The sequence below is a fragment of the Eptatretus burgeri genome, chromosome 4, assembly GCF_056783735.1.
Source record: "Eptatretus burgeri isolate ZD-2024b chromosome 4, Ebu_testis_v1, whole genome shotgun sequence".
In the NCBI taxonomy this organism is placed as follows: domain Eukaryota; kingdom Metazoa; phylum Chordata; class Myxini; order Myxiniformes; family Myxinidae; genus Eptatretus; species Eptatretus burgeri.
This window is the reverse complement of record NC_140964.1, coordinates 6,505,421-6,528,820: the sequence shown is the minus strand read 5'-3', so window position 1 is coordinate 6,528,820 and position 23,400 is coordinate 6,505,421. Positions and strand designations below refer to the sequence as shown.

The 23,400-nt window shown below is 40.4% G+C and overlaps 2 protein-coding genes across 3 annotated transcripts in view; both read left to right on the top strand.

The window, feature by feature from the left end:
* The first annotated feature begins 5,225 nt into the window (after nt 1-5,225).
* LOC147027399 (uncharacterized) lies at nt 5,226-11,389 on the top strand. The gene is given in 6 exon segments (XM_085876124.1): nt 5,226-5,299; nt 9,042-9,303; nt 9,419-9,552; nt 9,855-9,946; nt 10,010-10,238; nt 10,240-11,389. Coding segments are annotated over 6 exon segments (1,941 nt in total).
* A 7,043-nt stretch (nt 11,390-18,432) lies between these two features.
* LOC147027398 (integrin beta-1-like) overlaps nt 18,433-23,400 on the top strand; it is a 62,571-nt gene continuing 57,603 nt past the window's right edge. Inside the window, exon 1 of one of the 2 annotated variants that reach the window (XM_085876755.1) lies at nt 18,433-18,548. The gene's annotated coding sequence lies outside the window, so the exon portion shown is untranslated. The remainder of the gene's footprint in view (nt 18,549-23,400) is intronic. The other variant, XM_085876756.1, reaches the window with a different exon arrangement.

The window sequence follows — 23,400 nt, the reverse complement described above, 5'->3', positions numbered from 1 at the left end:
AAAATAGACATAACCTCAGGTGTTGTTAGAAATGCTTGTTTTAGGAAAATTGGACCATTTTTGCATGAATAAATTTTCTTTTTCTTTTCCTTTGAACAAGATAAAATACACAATATTTCATAAAAAGCATGCATTTTAGTTCAAGAACAGTGATTCAGAACAAAAAACGGAGTCAAAACAAGTAAATCTGTTGTTTAAAATGCTCATTTTCGGCAAATAAGACCATTTGCTGGAATAAGGTTTCTTGTGTATAATGTATTCTTTTGCATACAACAAGCGAAAATACAAACTATTTGAAAACCACACGTTTTTGCATAACAATAGTGATGTAGACCAAGATTGGAGTCGGAACAACCGAATGTATTGTTAAGAACACTTGTTTCAGGCAAATAGCACCATTTTGCATGAATAGGATGGTTTCTTGTGTAAAGCATATTTCTTTGCTTAGAACAACCTAAATACACACTGTTTGATGAAAGATGCGTTTCTGCATTAGAAGAATGATGCACCTGTAGAACAAAAAATGGGAGTCAGAACACGTGATTATGTTGTTAAAAACACTTGTGTTAAGCAAATTAAACTGTTTTTGCAGCAATAAGTTTTCTTGTGAAAAAAATTGTTTTCCTTAGAACAACGTAAAATACACACTAATTGATGAAAAACACGTGTTTCTGCAATATAATTGTGATCATGAACAAAGAACGAGGTCAAAACTACCGAATGTGTTGTTAAAATGCGTGTTTTAGGCAAATAAGACCTTTTTTGCATGTATTAGTTTTAATGTGTAAGAAAAAATTGTTGTCCTTCGAACAACATAAAATGCACACAAATTGATGAAAAACAAGTTGTTTCTGCATTAGAATGGTGATATAGAACAAAAACTGAGTCGGAACAAGCCAATGTGTGGTAGAAACACTATTTAAGCAAATAAGATTGTTTTTGCATGAACAAGGTTTCTTGTGTAAAACGTATTTCTTAGCTGAGAATAATACAAAATACACACTATTTGATGGAAAACACTCACTTCTGCATAACAATATAGTGATGTGCAACAAAAACAGGGAGTCAGAACAAGTTCATGTGTTGTTAAAAACACTTATTTTGGCAAATTCTACCGTTTTTTCATGAATTGGTTTTATTGTGTAAAAAAATTTGTTTTCTTTATAACAATGTAAAATACATACTAGTTGATGAAAATCACGTGTTTCTGCAATATAACTGTGATTTTGAACAAAGAGCGAGGTCAAAACTACCTAATGTGTTGTTAAAAACATGTTTTAGGCAAATATGACTCTTTTTGCATGAATATGGTATCTTGTGCCAACGTATTTTGTTGCATAGAACAAAGTAAAATACACACTATTTGATGAAAGGCATGGGATTCTGCATTAGAATAGTGATGCAGAACAAAAAATGGAGTCAAACTAGTTTTTGTGTTGTTACAAACGCTTTTTGAGGCTAATTCTACCATTTTTGCATGAAGTACTTGCATTGTGTAAAACATTTGTTTTCCTTACAACAACCTAAATACACACTATTTGATGAAAGACACGTTTCTAAATTAAAATAGAGATTATAGAACAAAACTAATCTGAACAAGCTAACGAGTTGTTCGAAACACTTGTTTTTGGCAAATTTGATTTTACATGAAAAAGGTTTTTATGCAAAATGAAATCCTTTGCTTTAGAACAAGATAAAAAAAAACCCTTCAATGAAAAACATGCATTTTTGCATTGCAATAGTGTTGTGGAACAAAAAAAATGGTCTAAACAAGTGGATGTGTTGTGAAGTATGCTTATTTTAGGGAATTTCAACCTTGTTTGCATGAATTAGTTTTCTTGTGTAAAATATTTTGTTTTCCTCAGAATAACCTAAAATCCACAATATTTGATTGAAGGCATCTGTTTCTGCATTAGAATAGTGATGCAGAACAAAAAATGGAGTCAGTGCAAGCTAATGTGTTGTTAACACTTGTTTTTGGGAAATAAGACTGTTTTTAGCAAAGTATACTTGTTTCTTGAGTAAAATGTATTTCTTTGCTGAGAACTACCTAAAATACACACTATTTGATGAAAAACATGTTTCTGCATTAGAATTATGATATAGAACAAAAAATGGGATCAGAACACATAAGGTGATGTTAAAAATATTTGTATTGTACAAATTCAACTGTTTTGGTGTGAATTAGATTTCTTTTGTAAAATGTATTGTTTTTTTTCGAACAACCTAAAATACACACCATTTCACAAAAAAACATGTTTCTGCAGGAGAAACATTATTTTGAACAATAAACGGAGACCACAACTGAATGTGTTGTGGAAAATGCATGTTTTAGGCAAATAAGACCGTTTTAAGCATGAATAATGTTTCTTGTGTAAAATGTATTGTTTTGTTTCGAACAAGCTAAAATACACAATATTTAATGAAAAGCATGCGTTTCTGCTTTAGAATAGTGATGTAGAACAAAACAGTTAGCATGAATTAGGTTTTTTTTTTTGGTTTCAGACCAGGTCACTCTACCCTGGACATGCTGCTTCTGCTCTCCCAACAATGGATGGTGGTACTCAATCCCAGACATGAAATCAGAACCATATCCCTTGACATATCGCATGCTGTTGATACGGTCTGGCACCCTGCCCTGCTCACCAAACTCTCTTCCTCTGGTATCCAAGGCCATCTTCACTTGTGGCTCACAGACTGTCTCTCTTGTCACAGCCAACGTGTGGCCCAAAATGGAGTTCTCTCATCCCCTCTTCCTGTCCAGGCTGGAGTTCCTCAAGGCAGTGTTCTGGGCCCTGTTCTTTTTTTCTGGTTTTCATCAAGGATCTCTCCGACTTTCTGGAAAAAAATTTGATTTTACTGGATTCTGTGGTTTATTTAACACGATACACAACAAAACCGAGTCGGCGAGACGTTGAACCCTCGAGGAGGACAAGATTCCACAACAACATTGAAGAATCCTACAACGATCGTCTCACGAGGTTTGCCGGGAGCTACAAGGAAAGAATCCTACAATGATCACGACGAGGTTCGAGCAGAAAAATCCACATCAACGCCAACCAAGAAAGACTCCACTCCATCCCAGCCACAAAACGGCTCGTATAGCCTTTGCAAAAGCTCATCTGGACAAAGATCCAAGCTTTTGGTCCTCAGTTCTCCATCCTCTGCTCTACCATCTGTCATTTCTCAGACCAGCAAGCAGCAGCTTTTTCGCTCTCTGCAGTTCTGGGTAAAATCACAAACTGGTCCAACACATGGAACATGTCTTTCAACCCTGACAAATCTCACACTCTCACAATGTCTCTCGGAAAGGACTATTTCGAACCCCCCCCCCCCCCCGTCCATCTACTTTCTCAACAATCCTCTTGAAGTCCTTTCATTCAAGCTTCTGGGTCTCACCATTTGTCATGATCTTTCCCAGGAAAGCCACTTTTCCAACCTGGCTAACACTGGGAATCCTCTGTTGTGCAACGTCCTTCCTCGGCCCACCTGAGCTCTTGACCACTTACAAAGCTTTCGTCCGCAGCCTTATGGAGTACTGCTCTCCCCTCTGGGTTGGTTCTCCTGCCCTTCACCTTTCTCAGCTTCATTCTGTGGAAACCAAGGCATTTTGGATGATTGGTATCTCCCGCGGTGAGGCTGAGTCTTTTGGCCTCTCACTCTCTCACCGCAGGCAGATCGGTGCTCTTTCTGTCTTCTACCGTCTCCTCTCCAGTCTCGCCCCCCTTGCTTTGTCTGCGACGTGTTCCCTCCCCCCCCATATTTCCGCAGGGCACTGAAGGTCCACCAGCAACCCCCTTCTGGTAAAACTACCAAAATCACGAATCACTGCTCACCTTCACTCTTTTATTCCTCTTTTTTTCCTGCCTTTGAAATAAATTCCAACACTCTCTTCAATTCCATTCCTCCCTCCAGGCTTTCAAAACAGCCATTCACCACCACCTCTTATCGTCCCCCATCCAAAACCTCAATCTTTTCTACACCCGTTAATCCACGCCAAACCAACCTCCTTCAAATTCCTGCTTTCCTTCCTGAAAGTGCCCGTGGTGTCCATCTTGTATACCCCATGTTTCCCGCCCCATCCCTCCATTCCACAGATCTCCTAATGTCTCTGTTCCCCACTGTTTTGTCCTTCCCACACCCGTCCCTCTGGTCTCATGCACCCCTAGCTGTGCATTGTGTTAGCTCTCATACGAGCCTCGACAAGGTATACAAAAAACCCGACGGAGTCAGAACAGGTTAAGGAGTTGTTAAAAACGTTTGTTTTATGCAAATAAGAACGCTTTTGCATGAATAAGGTTTATTGTGAAAATCGTATTGTGTTGCTTCGAACAAGCAAAAATACTCGTAATATTAATGAAAGTCACGACTTTCACGAAAGTAAAATATATTTCTTTGCTTCGAAAAAGATTAAGTACACAATTTTTGATGAACAACACACTTTTCTGTAGTATGCTGGTGATGTAGAACAAAAACGGTCAGAAAAGTTAATGTGTTGTTAAATACGCTTAATTCGGCAAATACTACATTTTTGCATAAATTAGTTTTATTGTGAAAGATATTTTGTTGTCCTCAGAATAACTTAAAATACACACTATTTGATGAAAAACACATGCTTCTGTGATAGAATTGTGATTTCGTACAAAAGGCGAGGTCACAACTATCTAATAATGTATGTGTTGTTAGAAACGGTTGTTTTAAGTAAATCAGATCATTTTTGCGTGATTAAAGTTTATTGTGTGAAATGCATTGTTCTGCTTAAAACGAGCTAAAGTACACAAAATTTGATTGAAGGAATTCGTTTCTGCATAAGAATAGTGATTCAGAACAAAAAACGGGCAGAACAAGTTAATGTGTTGTAAAAACGCTTGTTTTAAGTAAATATGACCGTTTTTAGCAAGAATGAGGTTTCTTGAGTAAAATGTATTTCTTTGCTTCTGTAGTGTAAAATAATTCAATTTCCACATTGGTTCAACATACAAAAGAGAATCTTTAATGCAAATTAGTACGTTCACATACAGGAGAAAATATAACAATGAAGTTCTCAAAAAAATCACACTAATGCAAGCCTCATAAATGAAACGGGGATGAGTGGGGGAAGTGATTGAAAAAGCAGGATAAAAGAAAAAAAAACTTTTCATCTGTGAAAGAGTAACTATTCTCTTAGTTTAACATCAAAATAACTGCTTTCTGCTACTGAGAAAGGAGTGAAAACATTCTAAACAATGTCGGCAAGGCCCAAGTACAGCCAATCAGAAAAGAACACAGCAGTCTCTTCGAAGTTCTACAGGGTTTGGAGGTACAGATAGTTACACAGATCAAGAGAGTGAATCATTACTTCAGCACGTTCTCAGCATTGATAAAGAACAACATTACATTGTCTCGCATTACTCACAGAACCTCAGCAGCTTCCACAATGTGTCTACACAAAAAGCCATGCATTATATTCGTTAAATTTGTGAACTAAATAAGAAATATCAAAAGTTATGTTTACTCATGAACTAATTTATATACTTAAGTCTTCCTGGAACTTATGCAACATTTCCAGCTTGTTACATTGTTTTAATAAAAAAATGACAAATCAATATCACAAATCGATATTAATTGAAGGCAGATGTATGTTTTACAGAAAAGTGTAACAGAATACATAGTTAATCATGTTTACAAGGGAATTCTCTTAACTGCAGCATTTTACCAAAGTTCAAATAATATTTTATGAGTGAGGAACAATGTCTTTATTCATTCACACTTTGGGCTGGCAACACCAATAACAAATGCTTGAAGAGTAAATCTTCCACAGAGCGGGGATCTTCGACACCTATAACAAGTTAAAATACATATTATTTGATGAAAAACGTCTTTCTGCTTTCTGCATTAGAATCATGATATAGAACAAAAAATGGGATCAGAACAAAGACTGTGATGTTAAAAATGTGATAAAAATATTGTGCGAATTCAACTGTTGCGTGAATTCGATTTCTTTTATAAAATGTATTGTTTTGGTCGAACAACCTAAAATACACACTATTTGATGAAAAACATGTTTCTGCAGGATAAACGTGATTTTGAACAATAAACGGAGTCAAAACAACCGAATTTGTTGTTAAAAACGCTTGCTTTAGGCAAATAAGACTGTTTTAGCATGAATAAAGTTTCTTCTGTAAAATGTATTTTTTTGCTAAGAACAAGCTAAAATACACAATATTTGTTGAAAAACATGCGTTCCTGCAAGAGAATAGTTATTTGGTAGGAAAAATTGAACTTTGGCAGGATTGGAAAAAAAAAAAATTCAAAAAAAAAATTTTTTTTTAATTGAAAATAAATAAATAATATATATATTCAAAAATTTGAAAAAAAAGAAAAGAAAATATTTGGCAGGATCATGAGTTAAAATCCTGCTTGGCTGTGGAATTAATACCAGGCGGGGTTGATTCAGCCTGTCGTCCTCAGGTTGGCAAAATGAGTGCCAGCTTGCTGGTTTCCTGTGTCGGAGTGGTGACATGTCCAGGATTGTACCCAATAGCCAAGGAAACTGCCTTGGCAGCACCAATGCTCTGCACAAAGTACGGTCCCAATGGATGGATAGAATAAGCTGATGTGTTGTTAAAACACTTGTTGGCAAAAAAGGCTGTTTTTGCATGAATAAGGTTTCCTGTGTAAAATGTATTTCTTTGCTTTGAATATGATAAAAAACACACATTTCTGCGTAACAATATACTGTAATGATGTAGAACAAAAACTGAGTCAGAACAAGTTAATGTGTTGTTATGAATGCTCATTTCAGCAGATTTACCGTTATTGCATGCATTGGCTTTATTGTGTAAAAAATTTGTTTTCCTTTGAGCAACGTAAAATACACACTATTGATGAAAAACATCTTTCTGCAATAGAATTGTGATTTCGAACAAAGAAGGCGGTCAAAACTATGTAATGTGTTGATCGATAATCTTTTTTTAGGCAAATAAGACCGTTTTGTATGAATAAGGTTTCTTGTGTAAAATGTGTTTTTTTTTTGTTTTTTTTTTACTAAGAACAAACTAAAATGCACACTATTTCATGAAAAATAGTTTCCGCATGTACATAGTGATTTGGAAGAAAAAACAAGTCAGCCAATGTGTCAAAAACGTTTGTATTATGCAATTAAGACCGTTTTGCATGCATAAAGTTTATTTATTTATTTTTTGTTTGCATTGTCGAGGTTCGTATGAGAGCTTACACACAACGCACAGCAAGGGGGGGGGGCAGGAGACTAGGGACGGGAAAGGGAAGGGCAAAACAGTGCGGAGCAGAGACATTAGGATATCTGTGAAAGGGAGAGGTGTGGGGTGGGGTATACAGGGTAAACAAGATGGACACCATGGGAATTTTCAGGTCCTTACAAGACAAGGAACTTTCAGGAAGGAAAGCAGGGAATTTGAAGATGGTGGGTTTGGGGTGGATTAACGAAGATAGAAAAGATTGAGGTTTTTGGAGTGGCGAAGATGAGCAGTGGTGGTGAATGGCTGTGTTGAAAGCCTGGAGGGAAGAATGGGATTGAGGAACATATCGCAGACAGAGCGGGGGGGGGGGGGGGGCAAGACTGGAGTGGAGACGGAAGAAGACAGAAAGACCACCGACCTGCCTGCGGTGAGAGTGAGAGACCCAAAGACTCAGCCTCACCGTGGGAGATACCAATGATCCGAAATGTTTCTTGTGTAAAATGTGTTATTTTGCTGAATACAATCTAAACTACACACTATTTGATGAAAAACATGCATTTATGCATTGTAATGGTTATCTGTAATGAAAAACGTGGTCAAAACAGGCTTGTGTGTTGTTAAAAATGCTTGTATTAGTAATACCATTTTTGCATGAATAAGGTTACTCGTTCAGAGTTTGTTGTTTTGCTTATAGTGTGGTATGAAGAGTGACTGAAACAGCTTCCGTAGGACGTTTGTGCTAAAATTGATTTTTTTTGCTGTATTGGGTTGATTTGAAGTCATGCTACTGGAAAATGATGGGGTTCAAATTTTCCGACCCCTCGACTCCCCTGTGGGGGACCTTTTTTGTCCCAGGACCCCCCCCCCACCCCCGGACTGACCCCTTGCCTATCTTCGCTAATAAGGATTCAATTTTCACGATCTTTGGGTCGGTTTAGGGGTTTTAGATCATAGTGACTCCATTTGACACTCTCAAAGTGACCGGAAGTGGTTATTAGTGACTTCTGGTGGCTACTACAGATTTCCAGTGACAATCGGCATCATACTCAGGGTCCTTTTCATGCGAGCCAGAAACATAATCATGTAGTACCTCTTTCTAGGGGTTTCAGGGCATGAGAAAACGAATGATGAAGTTAATTTTGTGATCAGACTGACCTATGATGAGATAAGGTCACTTTACATTTAATAAGGAATATTGATCTTCATGATTTTGTGTGCTTTTAGGTGAGACGCTGACCCGGAATGAGGACAATCAAGATCATCTAACTTCCCTGTTACTAGATAAGGTCACTTTGAGCAATATTGTTACAATGTTCATGTGTTTCTGTTGTTTGTGCTTTCTGGTGGGAAGTTGAGCTGCTCCGACCACGATTAGGACCATCTAGCAGTCATGTCTAAAAAGAACTGTGTGTGTGTGTGTGTGTGTCATCTGCAATGAGGGTGCAACCTCAAGCAAGAGACTGATAAACAATCCTGATATGGTTGATGAACTTGTTTCCTGTTGTAATGTGCACTTGTCTTTTGGTGAAACTGGCATCAAACAACTTACTGATCATTTAGTTGGTCTGAGTGAATCTGAATGTAAATTGGTGAATTACCATAGCGAATGTCGGAAACCCATTGTTAACAAGAGCATGATTGAACGATTCCGGGGTAAGCGCAAACGGTCGGATTCCCCTGCATGCCCTGTGCGAGGGCCTGGTTTCCCTTCCACTGCCATTGACTCTGCCTGGCCTAAAAGGACAAAAACCATCCCAAAAGCAGAGGTATGTTTGTTCTCAACCTGCAGCTTCTGTCCTCACGACACTACAGTACCTCTCCACCGTGTTTTTTTTCCCACAGGATGGGTGACAATTTCCTCGAGATAAAGCTCAAGACTTATGATGACCATATCCGAACTTGCGTATCAGAGCTAGAGGACGCTGGGGATGCTTCTGCTCTTGAAAAGTACCATCATAGACAATGCTTGCGGTCTGCTCAGTGCACCTTTACTCCTGTAGAGCATAGTAATGTTGAGCTCATCCACTCTGCATGTGATGAACAGTTGCTCTTCTCCGTTCAAAACACACTAACTGATGATGAGGTTACCCTCAGTATGGCTGAGGTTAACGATGCATACTTGTCAATTTTGAAAAGATATCAGGTGGAAATAAATGAGACTGGGAAAATACCGCAAGCACCTGAAAAGGCTTATTTCTGAATGCCTTCCAAATGTTCAGTTCTTTAAGTCTTTGCGGAAAAATGAGCCTGACAATCTCGTCTTCCCAACAGCAGTTAGCAAGGCGATGGACCTTCGGTCTGCACTGCTCGATGATGGCGAAGCAATTGGCTACTTGAGGAAAATGGCTAACATGTTACCAGAAGAAATGATGCAGCACTGAAAATGGTCGTTCAATGGCAGCTTTGACAACTTTGAAAATCCTCCACTACTTCAGTTCTTCTTAACACATCTCCTCTTTGGCCCTCATGTTGTCAAAGTTTCTGGAATGCACAATAGTGAAGTGGACAAATCTGTTGATGTTGCTTGCCAGTTTTCTAATCCAAAATACTTGGAGTGATATCGAGAGGTGAAGCTTCAATCAAAGAAGAATGTGGGTTTCAGCAGACTGTCCAGACGCCCCTCTCAATCGGCCTACCTCTCACCATTCATTCCAGAGTACATGACAGCCTCATCAATAACCTCACAGAAGTGTACATTGGGAGTGACAACCGGAGGATCCTTGACTTTGAAAAGCGCGAGCAACAAGGTGTTCTTCAGCAGATGAACGAGAATGGTGGATTTTGTCTCCCAGATGTTGTGAAGAAATGAGTGAACATCTGGTTTGCTGTGGATAACATTGACCTCTTAGAAGACACACCAACTGGACAGAACACATTCCATGGTCCAGTGGTCGTGATCAACCAGCGAGCAGAAGATGGAGAACCCGTCAACCAACCACTTGTGCTCCCAGAAAAGCTTGTTTCTCCTGCACCACTAGCCTTTAAAGTCAAATACCTGCAAGAACCAATCATCAAAACCAAGCCAATACATTTTGCAGTCAACTAACTGGGGAAATGTAAGTCTCATTTCAACAGAATTCATTCACACCTGGGCCCTTGCTAATTACTTCAGTACAGATGACAACACAAATGACCAACACGTAGAGCCTGAAAACCAACAGGAAACAGATCAATGGCAAAATCAAGCCGAGACTCAAAATGTCCGAAATACTGCTGATTCTATTATTTCGCTGAAAGAACACATACCTAAGAGTGAGAAGTTGGCAAAGGACAGAGTGATGCAAACTTGGGCTGCTACTAAGTCTCTGCTATTATCATGCTCCTTGCAGAATCATGGACTGACTAACACAGAGGTTATTGCTCCACTGTTAAGGACCTCACCCACGGACTATGGAACCCTGTATACTGTTCTGATGCTGACTCGGGGCATATCTGCTTTTGTGGTCGGTCCTGAGAGAAGAGTCTTCATAACGCTCGATCTGGATCTTTACAGCCGTGCCCTCAAGATTCAACAGTCAGGTGGTTACAAACACTGGCTCCTCCTACCAGGTGTTCTGCGTATTGGACTTACTTGCCTGCACACTCTTGGCAAAACGATTGACGGAAGTGGAATAGATACATGTGCCATTGAAAATGGCACATACACTTCTGCAGCTCTTCGTGGAATCTATGGCAGCAAGGCATACAAGCGAGGCATTGAGTATCACATCACAACCAGCCTGGCGATCATGATGATGAGGTTTGACGCCATTTCTGCTGCCCTTCCACCTGGACCTCTCCGTGTCCAATGCAGCACTCTCAAGAAGGCTCTCCACGAGCACAGTCCAGATATGGTTGAGATCGACAACAATCTCCAGTCCTCGTACTCAGAGAATGTCAAGCCGCTTGAAGACGAAAAAGACATAGGGGAGCTCGCAGAGTTTCTCATGCAGTACCTCGAGCAGGTAGAGAATCTTCTGCATCTTATCGGTGCATGTCGCTCGGGTGACTGGGAAGGTTATTTGGCTGCACTGGAGAACGTCATCAAGTATTTCTTTGCACACAATCACCTGAATTATGCGCGCCTCATGCCTGTCCATCTTGCTCAAATGAATGCCCTGGAACAGGATGACCCTGCTGCATGGGAAGCACTGGAGTCAGGTGACTTCGTTGTGGCAAAATCAGAGGTTCCCTTCACTCACCTTTTTTAATGACCAAACTCTGGAGCAAGAAATCAAGTTGTTGAAGCGTCATGGCGGGATGGTTGGATTGAGTCAAGATGAAGCCGCTCTGGACCGACTTCTTACCATCACACCTCATCTCACTCATATAGTAAAGCAGTTCCTCCACAGTTTCCCTCGAGCCTCCAGGGCATCTGAACGAAGTGAACACTACCAGCTTTCCGGTGCTGTTGCTGTCAGGTCAAGAGAAAATGCTCTGAAGCTCTGTCACTCCATCGAACAGCATTGTGGGGGCAATCCATTCACAGAAAAGTCTCCTCTGAAGAGCCTGGTATCCTCCGCTCTTGTACCAGTTGTTGCAAAAGATGACATTCTGCACTTTGCAGAGAAGGGACAGAAGCGCTTTGAGGAGTTCGTCCATGAAAGATTGTTGCCCACATCAATACTCTCAGTTTGGGACCCAATGAAGAAGTTCAAGCAAAAGACCTTCTCAAACTGTATGGAGAAAACTCGAGTCCACGTGGGTGACAAGGTCATCAAGTTGCGTGAGGAGCGTGAACTTCTGGGCAGATTCCTTATTATTCAAGGAAGTCTCCCTGAGCTGGTACCAAAACTGGAGGAGACTGTTGGGGAATATGAGATGTCTGTGGTGCCATGCTCTCTTTGCTCTGTTGACAGCTCTTTATATCCCAGCTAACAAGGCCAGTCTGATGCATGCTGTTGAAGGAGCTAAGGCTCAACCACTTCAATCTGCCACTCTTCTTGATACAGCACCAACGAGTCCACCACCTAAAGTTCTCATTGTTGATGCCATGGCTGTGCTTCAGAGCATGAAGAAAACGCCGACCATGCAGAAGCTCTCCGGCCTTCAAGTGGCATTCATCAAGCGCATTGAGTTAATGATGGTCGGCTACAACGAGGGTCGAGTGGTCTTTGACCATTACCAGGATCAGTCTCTGAAAAACAAGACTCACCAAAAGAGAGCCATCCAGAAATGAAACTCACCATGTCTCTCAAGGAGATATTTTTATCTGTCTTAGAACCAAAAGTATCCTGACATATATGTTCGCTGAGGACTTGATGCAACATTTCTCCAGCAGCAGCAACGTCAAGCTGATCTTCGTGGACGACACCAAGATCAAGGGCTGTGATTTTGAGGAAGATCATTCACACGAAGAGGCTGATACACTGATTCCTCATCAAGTCCTCACCTCTGTAGCTGAGAGTGATTGGCGGAATGTATGTGTTTGGTCACCTGACACTGATGTCCTCACGCTTTTCCTCGACCTGGTCTCTTGTGGTCGTCTTGGAACTCGCACTCGTCTCAAGTTTTTAACTGGCAAGGGCACGAAATACAGAGAAATTGATGTGGTGGATCGAGTTCAAGTGATTGGACGTCATAAGTGTCAAGGACTGATTGGACTCCACAACTTCTCTGGTGCTGACTGGGGTGGGAAATTTGTGGGTATCACCAAGAAAACCTGGGTTGGTGCATACATGAAGCTTGATGAAGATGACTCGGCTATCAACTGCTTCCGGGAGCTCGGTAAAGGTCCTTTTCAAACTGAGCTGGTCAATGGTGAACTGCCACCACAAGTCAAGGGTTTGGAGAAGTTCATATGCCATGTATACTGTTCCACAGTTCCCATAACTCTGCCGGCATTGAGATGGGAACTGTTTCGCTCCAAGAACTTGGAAGGAGAGATGCTGCCCCCAACTCGCGCTGCCTTACTACTACCCCATATCACCTGAGCAAATTACATTGCCATGTGCGATAAATCATTGCAATAACCAGGCCAACTGCCCAGATCTTCCTACTATTGAACACGATGGCTGGCAATTAGAGAAAGGAGTCTGTGTTCCTGTGAGGTGTCTCGATATCCCCGCTCCTCGACATGTAATTGAACTCGTCAAATGTGCATGTAAACCAGGTTGCACAAGAAGGTGCAGTTGTTGCAAGAATGGCCTGCCTTGTACTCGTCTCTGCAAATGTTATACAAGGGAATGTGCAAATGTAATAAGGGAAGATGTGCATGAGGATGAGGTTGATGAATATGCTGTCATCTTGAATTAGTTTCAATGAAATACTATCTAAGCTGTTCTGTATGTTTTTGTTCTTCATGTATCCCTTTGTTTTTATTTGTATCTGTTCGCTTATTAAACGTTTGTGCAACTTCAACGATATTATGTGTTTATACATCTCATCACAGGTCAGTCTGATCATGAAAATAACTGCACCAATCATTTCCCCATGCCTAAAAACCCATAGAAAGAGGTACTACATGACTGTTTCTGGCTAGCATGAAAAGGACCCTGAGTATGACGCCGATTGTCACTGGAAATCTGCAGTAGCCACTGGAAGTCGCTAATAGCAACTTCCGGTCGCTTCGAGAGTGTCATAAATGAGGTCGGTATGATCTCATCTGATCGAGCGTACTCGGGCATTTTGCCGGGCGATGGCAGAAATAATCTACAGTGGTTGCCAGTCCTATTGTCACTTGAACCGGTCTCCCCCCTAAGGCGGAGTGCACTTCATACCGTTCTGCAAGTATATTAGCAGTCGCTAATTCGTGCCTCATCTACCCGCTGCCATAGATGATTTTCTGACCTCGAATGGCTCAATTATCCCAGCAAGCTGGTACTCAATTTACCGACCTCAGAAGGATTTCAGGCTGAGTCAACCCCCTGGTGTGTATTAATTCAGTGGCCAACGGGGCTTGAACTCGGGACTCTTGGATCCCAAGCCGCTACCCTAACCACTGAGCCAACACCAGGATATATTTGTCAGTGAGTGTTGGCTCAGTATGATCTAAAACCCCTAAAACGACCTAAAGATCATGAAAACAATCATTATTAGCGAAGATAGGCAAGGGGTCAGTCTGGGGGGTCCCGGGATGAAAATGGCCCCCCACAGGGGGTGGTCGAGGGGTCGGAAAATTTGAACCCCATCATCTTCCAGGAGCAGGACTCCAAATCAACCCAATACAGCAAAAAAATAAATTTTAGCACAAAAATCCTATGGGATGACACGTCATACCACACTGTTAGTACAAGCTAAAACGCACACTATTTGATGAAAAACACATGTTTCTACATGTATATAGTGATTTCAAACAGCAAGCCAATGTAGTCAAGTTTCTATGGAGGGTATCCGTGTCCCCCCCCTCCCCCAGTACTCCACCACACCAACTTTTTTAGCTTACTTTTATGGTCTGATGAAACATTTGAGATGTTAACAAAAAAATTTCCCAGCACTCTGGCGATATTCAAGATGGTGTCCAAAATGGCCACCAAAATGGGTAAAATCATAGAATATGGTATTTAACATCTCAAAAATGTGGCAAATTGGAAAAATAATCTTTGGAATTTCGTTCCTGATCATTAGTTACGAGTTTCTGATAATTGGGCCTTGTTGCCATTTAAAAAAAATCCAAGATGGCGTCAAAAATGGCTGCCCAAATGTGAAAAATCATAGAAAATTATATATAACAGCCAAAAACTGTGACAAAATTGTAAATTATTCATTGGAATAATGTGAATCTCATCATTAGTAACTAATACCCAGTGATTGAATTTTGCTACAATGCTTAAATTTAAAGATGCCATCCAAAATGGCCACCACAATAGGCAAAATCATAGAAAATTGTATATAACAGCCTGAAACTAAGAATAATATCCAGTAAATTAATATTTGGATTCATTGTAATATATGTTCTTGATTATTAGAAACGAATAGGCCGATGTGGTGATTTATGTTTTGTTGCCATCCATAAAATCCAAGATGGAGTTCAAAATGGTTTTTGAAATGGTAAAATCATAGTAAATATCAAATGTCAGCTTCAAATAATCATTAATGTAGTAATAATAATAGAGGGGCAGAACCATAGAATATTCGTCTTGTAATTCTTATCAAGGATGTTTATTATTATCATACTTGGAATTGAAGATGGCAGACAATTTGAAAGTCAGACCCCACACACACACACACACACACACACACACACACACACACACACACACACACACACACACACACACACACACACACACACACACACACACACACACACACACACACACACACACACACACACACACACACACACACACACACACACACACACACACACACACACACACACACACACACACACACACACCTACACACACACACCTCTGTACACACCCTGATGCACTTTGAATATTTACATACACACAAGTATTATGTGTATTAATCTTTTTATGTGTATTTTTTTCTCTTTCCAGGTTTGATTAATTAGCTTTGCACGACTAGCTAGTCAAGATCAAGTCAAGATCACAAGTCAAGATGTCAAGATCACAAGATCACAAGTCAAGATCACAAGATCACAAGCTAGTCAAGATCACAAGTCAAGATGTCAGACAAGCAAGAAATTGTTTAATGTCATTGTCAAAAGAAAGTTGTTGAAATGGAAAGAAAATGCAAACAGGAACATTGTGTCATTGATATGTCTGGAATAAAGCATGGATCGTTCACATATTTTTCAGACTTGACGAATCCAAATGATAGATTGGCACTTGTCAAAAATATACGGGATCGTCGCTTTGCTGAACCACCAGGTTCTTCATATCGAATGACAGATATCTGTCAGGGCATTCCTGATGAGATCCAGGAGAACTCGGGCGATCATCGAGGATGTTACCAAACATTTACCCTGAAACTACATAGGTTAACAGCTAGTAAACCATCCAACGATCCTGAAGCTCCTGGACCATCTACCAGCCAAGAAGGAATGGTAAAGCGCAAGAAAGCATCAGAAATGATCTTTTTTGAACCTGATTGTATTTCCTGCAACACTGAAGGCCAATTCCATGTGAAAAAGGCAGGCATTGACACAAAGGAAGGCACCTCTTCATTTGAACGTGATGGATGGCAGAAAGTGCTGCAAATAGCAGAAGAGAACAATCATGAGTTTCTCTTAAGGCGAATCCGAGGATTTGATTTGTTTGCAACAGAGGCCCAATACCACCCAAAATGCAGAAAGCAGTATACAGCCAATTATCAGAAACTAGTAACTAATGATCAGGAACCAAATCCAATGATTATTTTTCCAATTTGCCACATTTTTGAGATGTTAAATACCATATTCTATGATTTTACCCATTTTGGTGGTCATTTTGGACACCATCTTGAATATTGCCAGAGTGCTGGGAATATTTTTTTGTTAACATCTCAAATGTGTAATAGGACCATAAAAGGAAGTTGGTTGGTTTGGGAGAGTTCTGGGAGTGGTGCACGGATAGCCTCCCTCGATACTCCCCTAATGTCTTAAAAACGTTTGTGTTTGGCAATGAAGACCTTTTTTTGCTTGAATTAGGTTTTTTGTGTAAAATGTTATTTTGTTTAGTACAAGCTAAAATACACCGTTTCTGCATTGTTTTATTTATTTGGAACGAAAAATGTAGTCAGAACAAGCTAATGTGTTGTAAAAATACTTGTTTGGTAAATTTGACCTTTTTTGCATAAATTTTTTTGTGTAAAAAGTGTTGTTTTGCTTTGTACAAGCTAAAATACACACTTTGATGAAAAACATGTTTCTGCATTAAAATAGTGATTAGAACAAAAAATATGATCAGAACAAGCTAATGTGTTGAGGAGTTAAAGGCTTAAGGATTTTGGTGTTGGGATGGCAATTGAGAGGGAAATGTATAGAAGCGTCGAGGCTGTAAATAGATCTTGCGTTGAAGATCATCAGTTTAATTGTGTGAGGGAGGAAGGAGAGGTTCTGTTTCATGTTGTTTTGTCATTTCCATGACACAAAGTGAACATTCCTTTTTAGGTCATCTCTACCGAGATGACCTAATAAAGCCGGACCAAATGTCCGTCCGTCAACAATTTTTCTTTCCGATCTTGATGAAACTTGGTATGTGGGTAGAGGTCGATGAGTGTTGCACAACGATATAACTTTTGTCCGGGTTCAAGGTCAGGGTCAAGGTCACGAGGTCACATAAGTTATAAAAATCGCCATTTTCAAAACCTATCTAGTCTGCCATTCTACAAGATATTCGGCAACTGTTTATTGATTATGATAGTAAAAAATATTGTCTTGTCTTGTATCTAACCGGACAGATTTTTGAATTTCCGTCCCGTTTGGCTGCCACGTAACCTGGAGATGGTCAAGAACACCTCCCGGTACAAAGAAAACTTTTTACTTCCGATCTTGATGAAATTTGGTATGTGGGTAGAGGTCGATGAGTGATACCCAACGACATTTTTTCCCGGATTTGAGGTCAGGGTCAAGGTCACGAGGTCACGAAAGTTGTGAAAGTCGCCATTTTCAAAACCTATCTCGTCTGTCATTTTAGGAGATATCTGGCAACGGTTCATCGATTATGATAGTAAAAAACATTATAGAGATGACCGTCACCCCCACACGGGGGTAATTTTGATTTGAATGTTTTCACATCAAGTGGAACTTCAAGGATAAGTGTCGGATGTGTTGCTGAATTGTAATTGGTAATGGGAAATAATGAATTTTAAATGCAGTATTTGAAAGCCTCTAATCAAGGCCATTACGGGATTGCTTTGCAGGAGTGTAGGATTGAACACCTTGACTGGTCGGCACCCTTCTTGGTCTGTAACCTCCTTTTGGGTCATCACTGGCCCATTTGGTGTTTGGGATATTGTTTTATGTAAGTCACGTCACATGGGAAAAAGTAAGTTGAGGGTAAGGTGTGGTCAATTCCACACACAGATGGAGGTGTGGGCGCTGCTTTGGGATCTGAAAATGCGGAGCCCACTGGAGCGGAGATTCAAAAACGCATCACCAGTATTATGCATTAACTGGAGAAATGTTTGATGGTCTTCAATACTGTTCACAGGTCACCAAGTCATTAAAACTTCAGTGTTTATTCTGATTTGAGCAGGTGACTTTGAGGATCAACGACATTTTTGTCATGATTTGATGGTCACCATGATTTGATGGTCCAGTTTTGAAAAGTCTGGTTTTACACTCTGTATAGAAGATTTGATTCCCATAACTTAGATGGTCTGATGCTCTGATTGGAGTGGTGGGAGTGGATTTCGAGTCAGGATTCCTCGGAGGCGGGCTGGACGGGCAGGGCTGGAGAGAATCGGTGAGACGGGAATTGCCGGAGCTCTTCGACAGTTTGCCTCCACTGGTGGTGCTTCTGCAGAGACCTCAAAACCGTAAGTTAGATACGAGTCTCTTCGTGTTTATTCTTTGTGACGTTGACGGAGTTTGTTGCATCATCTCCGTTGAACATGATGCTCATGCTCCCTCTATTTTTAATGGCTTTTGGAGATGTTTGGCTGAGATCAGGTGGACTTCCATGGTGTGGTGCGAGTTCACTATCCTGCTGCATTTCCCTGACTTTAACTTTTCCTTTTGTTGTAATTCCCATCCGGTGGTGATGCTGTACATCTCGTGTGCCCGATTTTCCCCACCCTCAAGTCAATTCTTGCCAGATCGCACTGCGCCAGCGTGGATTTCATTTGCTAATGCGTTCTCCACCATCAGCTGATGACGTCACACATAATGATCCTTTATGACCAAGAACTGGCCACGGTGCACTGCCTGATCGCTAAAGCACCTGCCGGACAGGAAGGACCGGGTGCAGGCTGTCTGGGTTCAATTATTATTTAAATATGCGACTGCATGAACAAAAAGCTATTGTATTATGATGGGGTCACATTCAAAACGGATGAGGTCAAACATATTTTGTCGACATTTTAACCTCGTTAATTCTTCCTCTTTCAACAAAAATGATGCAGTTAAGCATTTTAACTTGAATAACTAAGTTTAAACTTGAGATATGGTAACTTGAAAAAGTTATATTTGCTTTGGTTATATTCAGGTGAAAACCACAAGTTTTGTTTGTCAATGTGGAGACATATGGGTGGGGGTGAAGGGGGTTAAGTCTGTTTAAATTACCAATACTTCACTGATGGAATCACAAGTGATGTGATCGATGTTACTGTATTTTACAAAATATCACCAAAATTGTTTTGATCACAACAAACTGATACAATGTAAACGTGTATAAAACAAGTCTACATACACATTCGTTTCAATATTTGTATTAATATTTTCTTTCTCTTCATTTCCTTGGTTTAGGTGAATACTCTTTACAAGTGCTTCCAGATGAGAATGTTTATACGTATTCTCCTCCTCCTCCTCCTCCTCCTCCTCCTTCTCCTTCTCTTTCTCTTTCTCTTTCTCTTTCTCTTTCTCCTTCTTCTCCTTCTCCTTCTTCTTTCCTGCTCCTCCTTCCTCCTTCCCCCTTCCTTCTCCTTCTCCTTCTCCTTCTCCTCCATCCCCTCCCCCTTCTCCTTCTCGTGCATGGCTGAGAGTTGCATTTGGGCATAGGAGAAGGCTATTTTGATCATCATGCCTGTGCCATATCAACACCCAATTTTTTTTCTGCCATCACTGACAAAGTCGCTGGCACGGCATTATGTTCTTGGGTTGTCCATTCGGCTGTCTGTCTGTCCATCCATGTTAGGTTTGTCTGTCTCTCTGTCCATTCAGGCTAGGTTTTCGTTACCGTGATATAAACTTCAGAACGGCTGAACTGGGCCATCTTAAGGCATGGGCACACTGGGCAGTTGCCCAGGGGCCCCACGATTCTCGGGGCCCCATGCTGCCATATTGTTTATGAGAGATCTCTTGGCAGAGTGGATAATTACTCGACCTCTCACTGGAAAGACCTGGGATTCAAATCCCTTTTCAAATTATATTTATAATCTAAATAATTTGTGCATAACTATCTGACAAATGTTATTTCTTATCATGTTGTTAATCTGCAATAATATTGTATTGTTTACGCAATAATATTGTATTGTTATAATGTTGTTAATCTGGCTTGCAGCTGTGGATTTTAATTGCCTCATTGGTGTGAAGTTGTGTTGGTGTTTGCTTTTGTTTTAAGTGTTCATGTATTTACATTTTTATTCCCATGGGTGGGTGGGTAGGGGCCCCAGTGCATTGCTTAGCCCAGAGCTTACAATGCTGTTAAGACGGCCCTTCGGCTGAAGGGGTCCAAGTCAAACTTGATACAAGTGTGTTTCATGCCGTAATAATGTGGGTGGAGGGAATCATGTCCAGTTTTGAGATCCTCGTGGAGGATCTCTAAGTCTTACTCACGTTGTTGTTCTTCATCTTCTTCTTGTAGACTTTTTTTGTTTCACAGCCTACAGTTTTCATCGAAACTTCCTGAAACTTGGCATTTTTATGTAAAAATACCCTGCGCAGACAGTAACCATCTCCGATTTTGAAAATTCCTCCGAGAAAAAAAAAAGTTATGACGTCAAAATATCTCCACTAATGGAAATCGCCTGAAAAATTATCTCCGAAACTAGGCAGGCTTTTTAAATTATGTTTGCGGGAATCGAACAGGGCATTGGCACATATGATGCATCACTATGACGTCATATCAATTTTTATGACGTCATTCCTATTTTTTGACATATTTTTTATTTCTCAACCCAGAGTTTTCATCGGATCTTCGTGAAACTTGCCATGTATATGCAGAAAGCCCACGCGCAGGCAGTAACCATCTCCGATTTTGGAAATGCTTCCTAGAAAAAAAGTTGACATAATATCGCCGCTAATGGAAATCGCCTATACCATTATCTCCGAAACTCAGCAAGCTGTTTGAATTTTGTTTGCGGGAATCAACCCGGGCATTCGTACAGATAATTTATCGCAAACCTGATACATCACAATGATGTCATAATCGTTTTATGACGTCATCGTTAAGAGGACGAGGATCTTAGCTCATTTGAGCTTGTTATGCATAGTCGAGGCTCGTGGAAGAGATCAAATCTTTTTTTTCCCTCCAGCGGCTATGAGATCACAATGGAGGTGCTACTGGGGTTGTTTGCATGAGATTATGTTGTTCGCTCCGAGGACAGATCAAGATCGGTTTTTTTTCGGGTGTTGTTTTGTGTATTTTGTTATCATGATTTGTGTCAGGGGTTGTGAGTTTTGTATCGACAAAGGTTGCAATTGTGTTCGTAGCAGTTTAGCAGGTATTTGTATTCATTGGAAGAGGCAGGGTGAGGCCTAAAGTGTAAGTCAGTTGGGGCCTTGGGGATATGGTGGGGACAAAAGGGTATAAATGGAGCGCAAAGGAAAAGGAAATATAAAATGTGATAGATGCACAATGTGGGCAACATAGAGAATAGGAGAAGCAGAGGGTACTCGTTGTTGGAGGAAGTGTGTGGAGATAGCCCACTTGAGGATAGTTATTACGAGGTTGAAGGAACGGATAGATAATTTGCATCAAGTAGTAGAATGTGAGAAATTTGTGGTCAAAAGTTGTTTACGGTTGTGGAGTGAGGTTGCTGAGGGTATTGGAAGTGGTGATGGTGTCGCAGGGGCAGGCGGTGGTGGAGGTGCAGAGAGGGCAGGCAGTGGTGATGGTGCAGTGGGGCAGGCAGTGGTGGAGGTGCTACTGGGGCAGGTGGTGGTGACTGTGCAGCCGCTGAAGAAAGTGGTTAGGGTTAGTTTGGCTAACCCTAACAACTGACATCATTTTTTCACAACCACTCAGGCGAGAAACGATTATGTTTTCGAGCTTAATGTAAATGGTTGACGAATCATGACAGATAAACCACCTGGCACCATTTATACAATGAGATCTGAACTATCTTCGTCAATGGACATTATAAACAATCTAGATGTGGATCTGATGACGTTTGACCTAATGACCTAGTTTTCTGACTTAAAAAGTCAAAATTGAGCCGGGTAAACAAAAGATTCATTTTCAGCACCAAGAAACAGTTCAGACTAGAAGGGCACTCTTCAACGTCGCCAGATATGCCTCCACCCACATTATTACATCTTTATACATACTTGTATTAAGTTTGATTTAAATCCCTGAACCCAAATTCAAAATATTGAATAATTTTGGTTGCCAGATTATGTTTCCGATCAGGTTGAAATTTTAAACATATATTCCACAAGACTCAATCATAACCTTGACATTTCAAGTTGATTGATGAAGCAGTTCAAGAGAATATACTTCAAAAAAGATTTCTGTTCAATGCAATATGGCTGCCAGACCATGTGACTTATTTATTATTCATGAACAACCTGGTATCCCAAGGCTTGGGGAACATGTGGGTGAAGTTTCCCCTTGATCTGTCAAGCTATTCTGGGGAGGAAGGTTTTTAAAGGGTTATTCTTCAAAAAAAATCATAGGTGCCAACGCATGTGACTTATGATGTCATAGTTGGAGAACTTTTTGTTCCTCTTGGATAGGCGATCATACCTGAAAAGTTTCGCCTCGATCTATTCAGCCAGTTTGGAGAAGATTTTTGAAGGTTTTCATGTTAAAAACAATATGGCTGCCGAACCACGTGACTCGATGACATCAATTTTTTTTCACCCCCATACAATCTAACCCTCGATGACCCTCAAATATTTTTTTAAACTGATCGGATAAAGCATTTGACTTATGCCATCATTATGTCAGAACGAAGCCACCTATGACATCATCAAAATCATACTAATTTCCCACGGGGAGTACTTCACATGTGCCAAGTTTCAATTATTATTATTTTTCAATGGAGTGAGTAGAGGATAAATGGGGCTTCTGAGGCATCCATTCAAATGAATGGGGAAAAAGGGAAAAACTTTCTAACATAAGCCCGAAAAGCCCAAAATAGGACACTGATTTCCTCCCCCTCCCATACAAGCAAATGTAAAATTGAGACTTACTGATTAAAGCACTTCTTTCCTTTCATATTTTCATTCCACTCAAAGAGCGAACCAATGAATATTTGTCCATGTTCTACTTTGGGGAACAACTTAATTTTTCTGTTATATTCACTTTATCTCTTCAAGCATGAAAGAAAGGGCTGTTAGGGTGAGTTTTGTAAAATGGGGAAGTGTTCTGAGAACACAGTCGTGCCGTGAAAATGAGGAAGCATTCTGTGCCCTTGTCTCTCATGGTTATCTTTTAAATCATCAGAATACTAACAGAACAAAGTTTATCTCAACTTTTTGTTTTAAAAAAAAACAAGTTCATTTGTC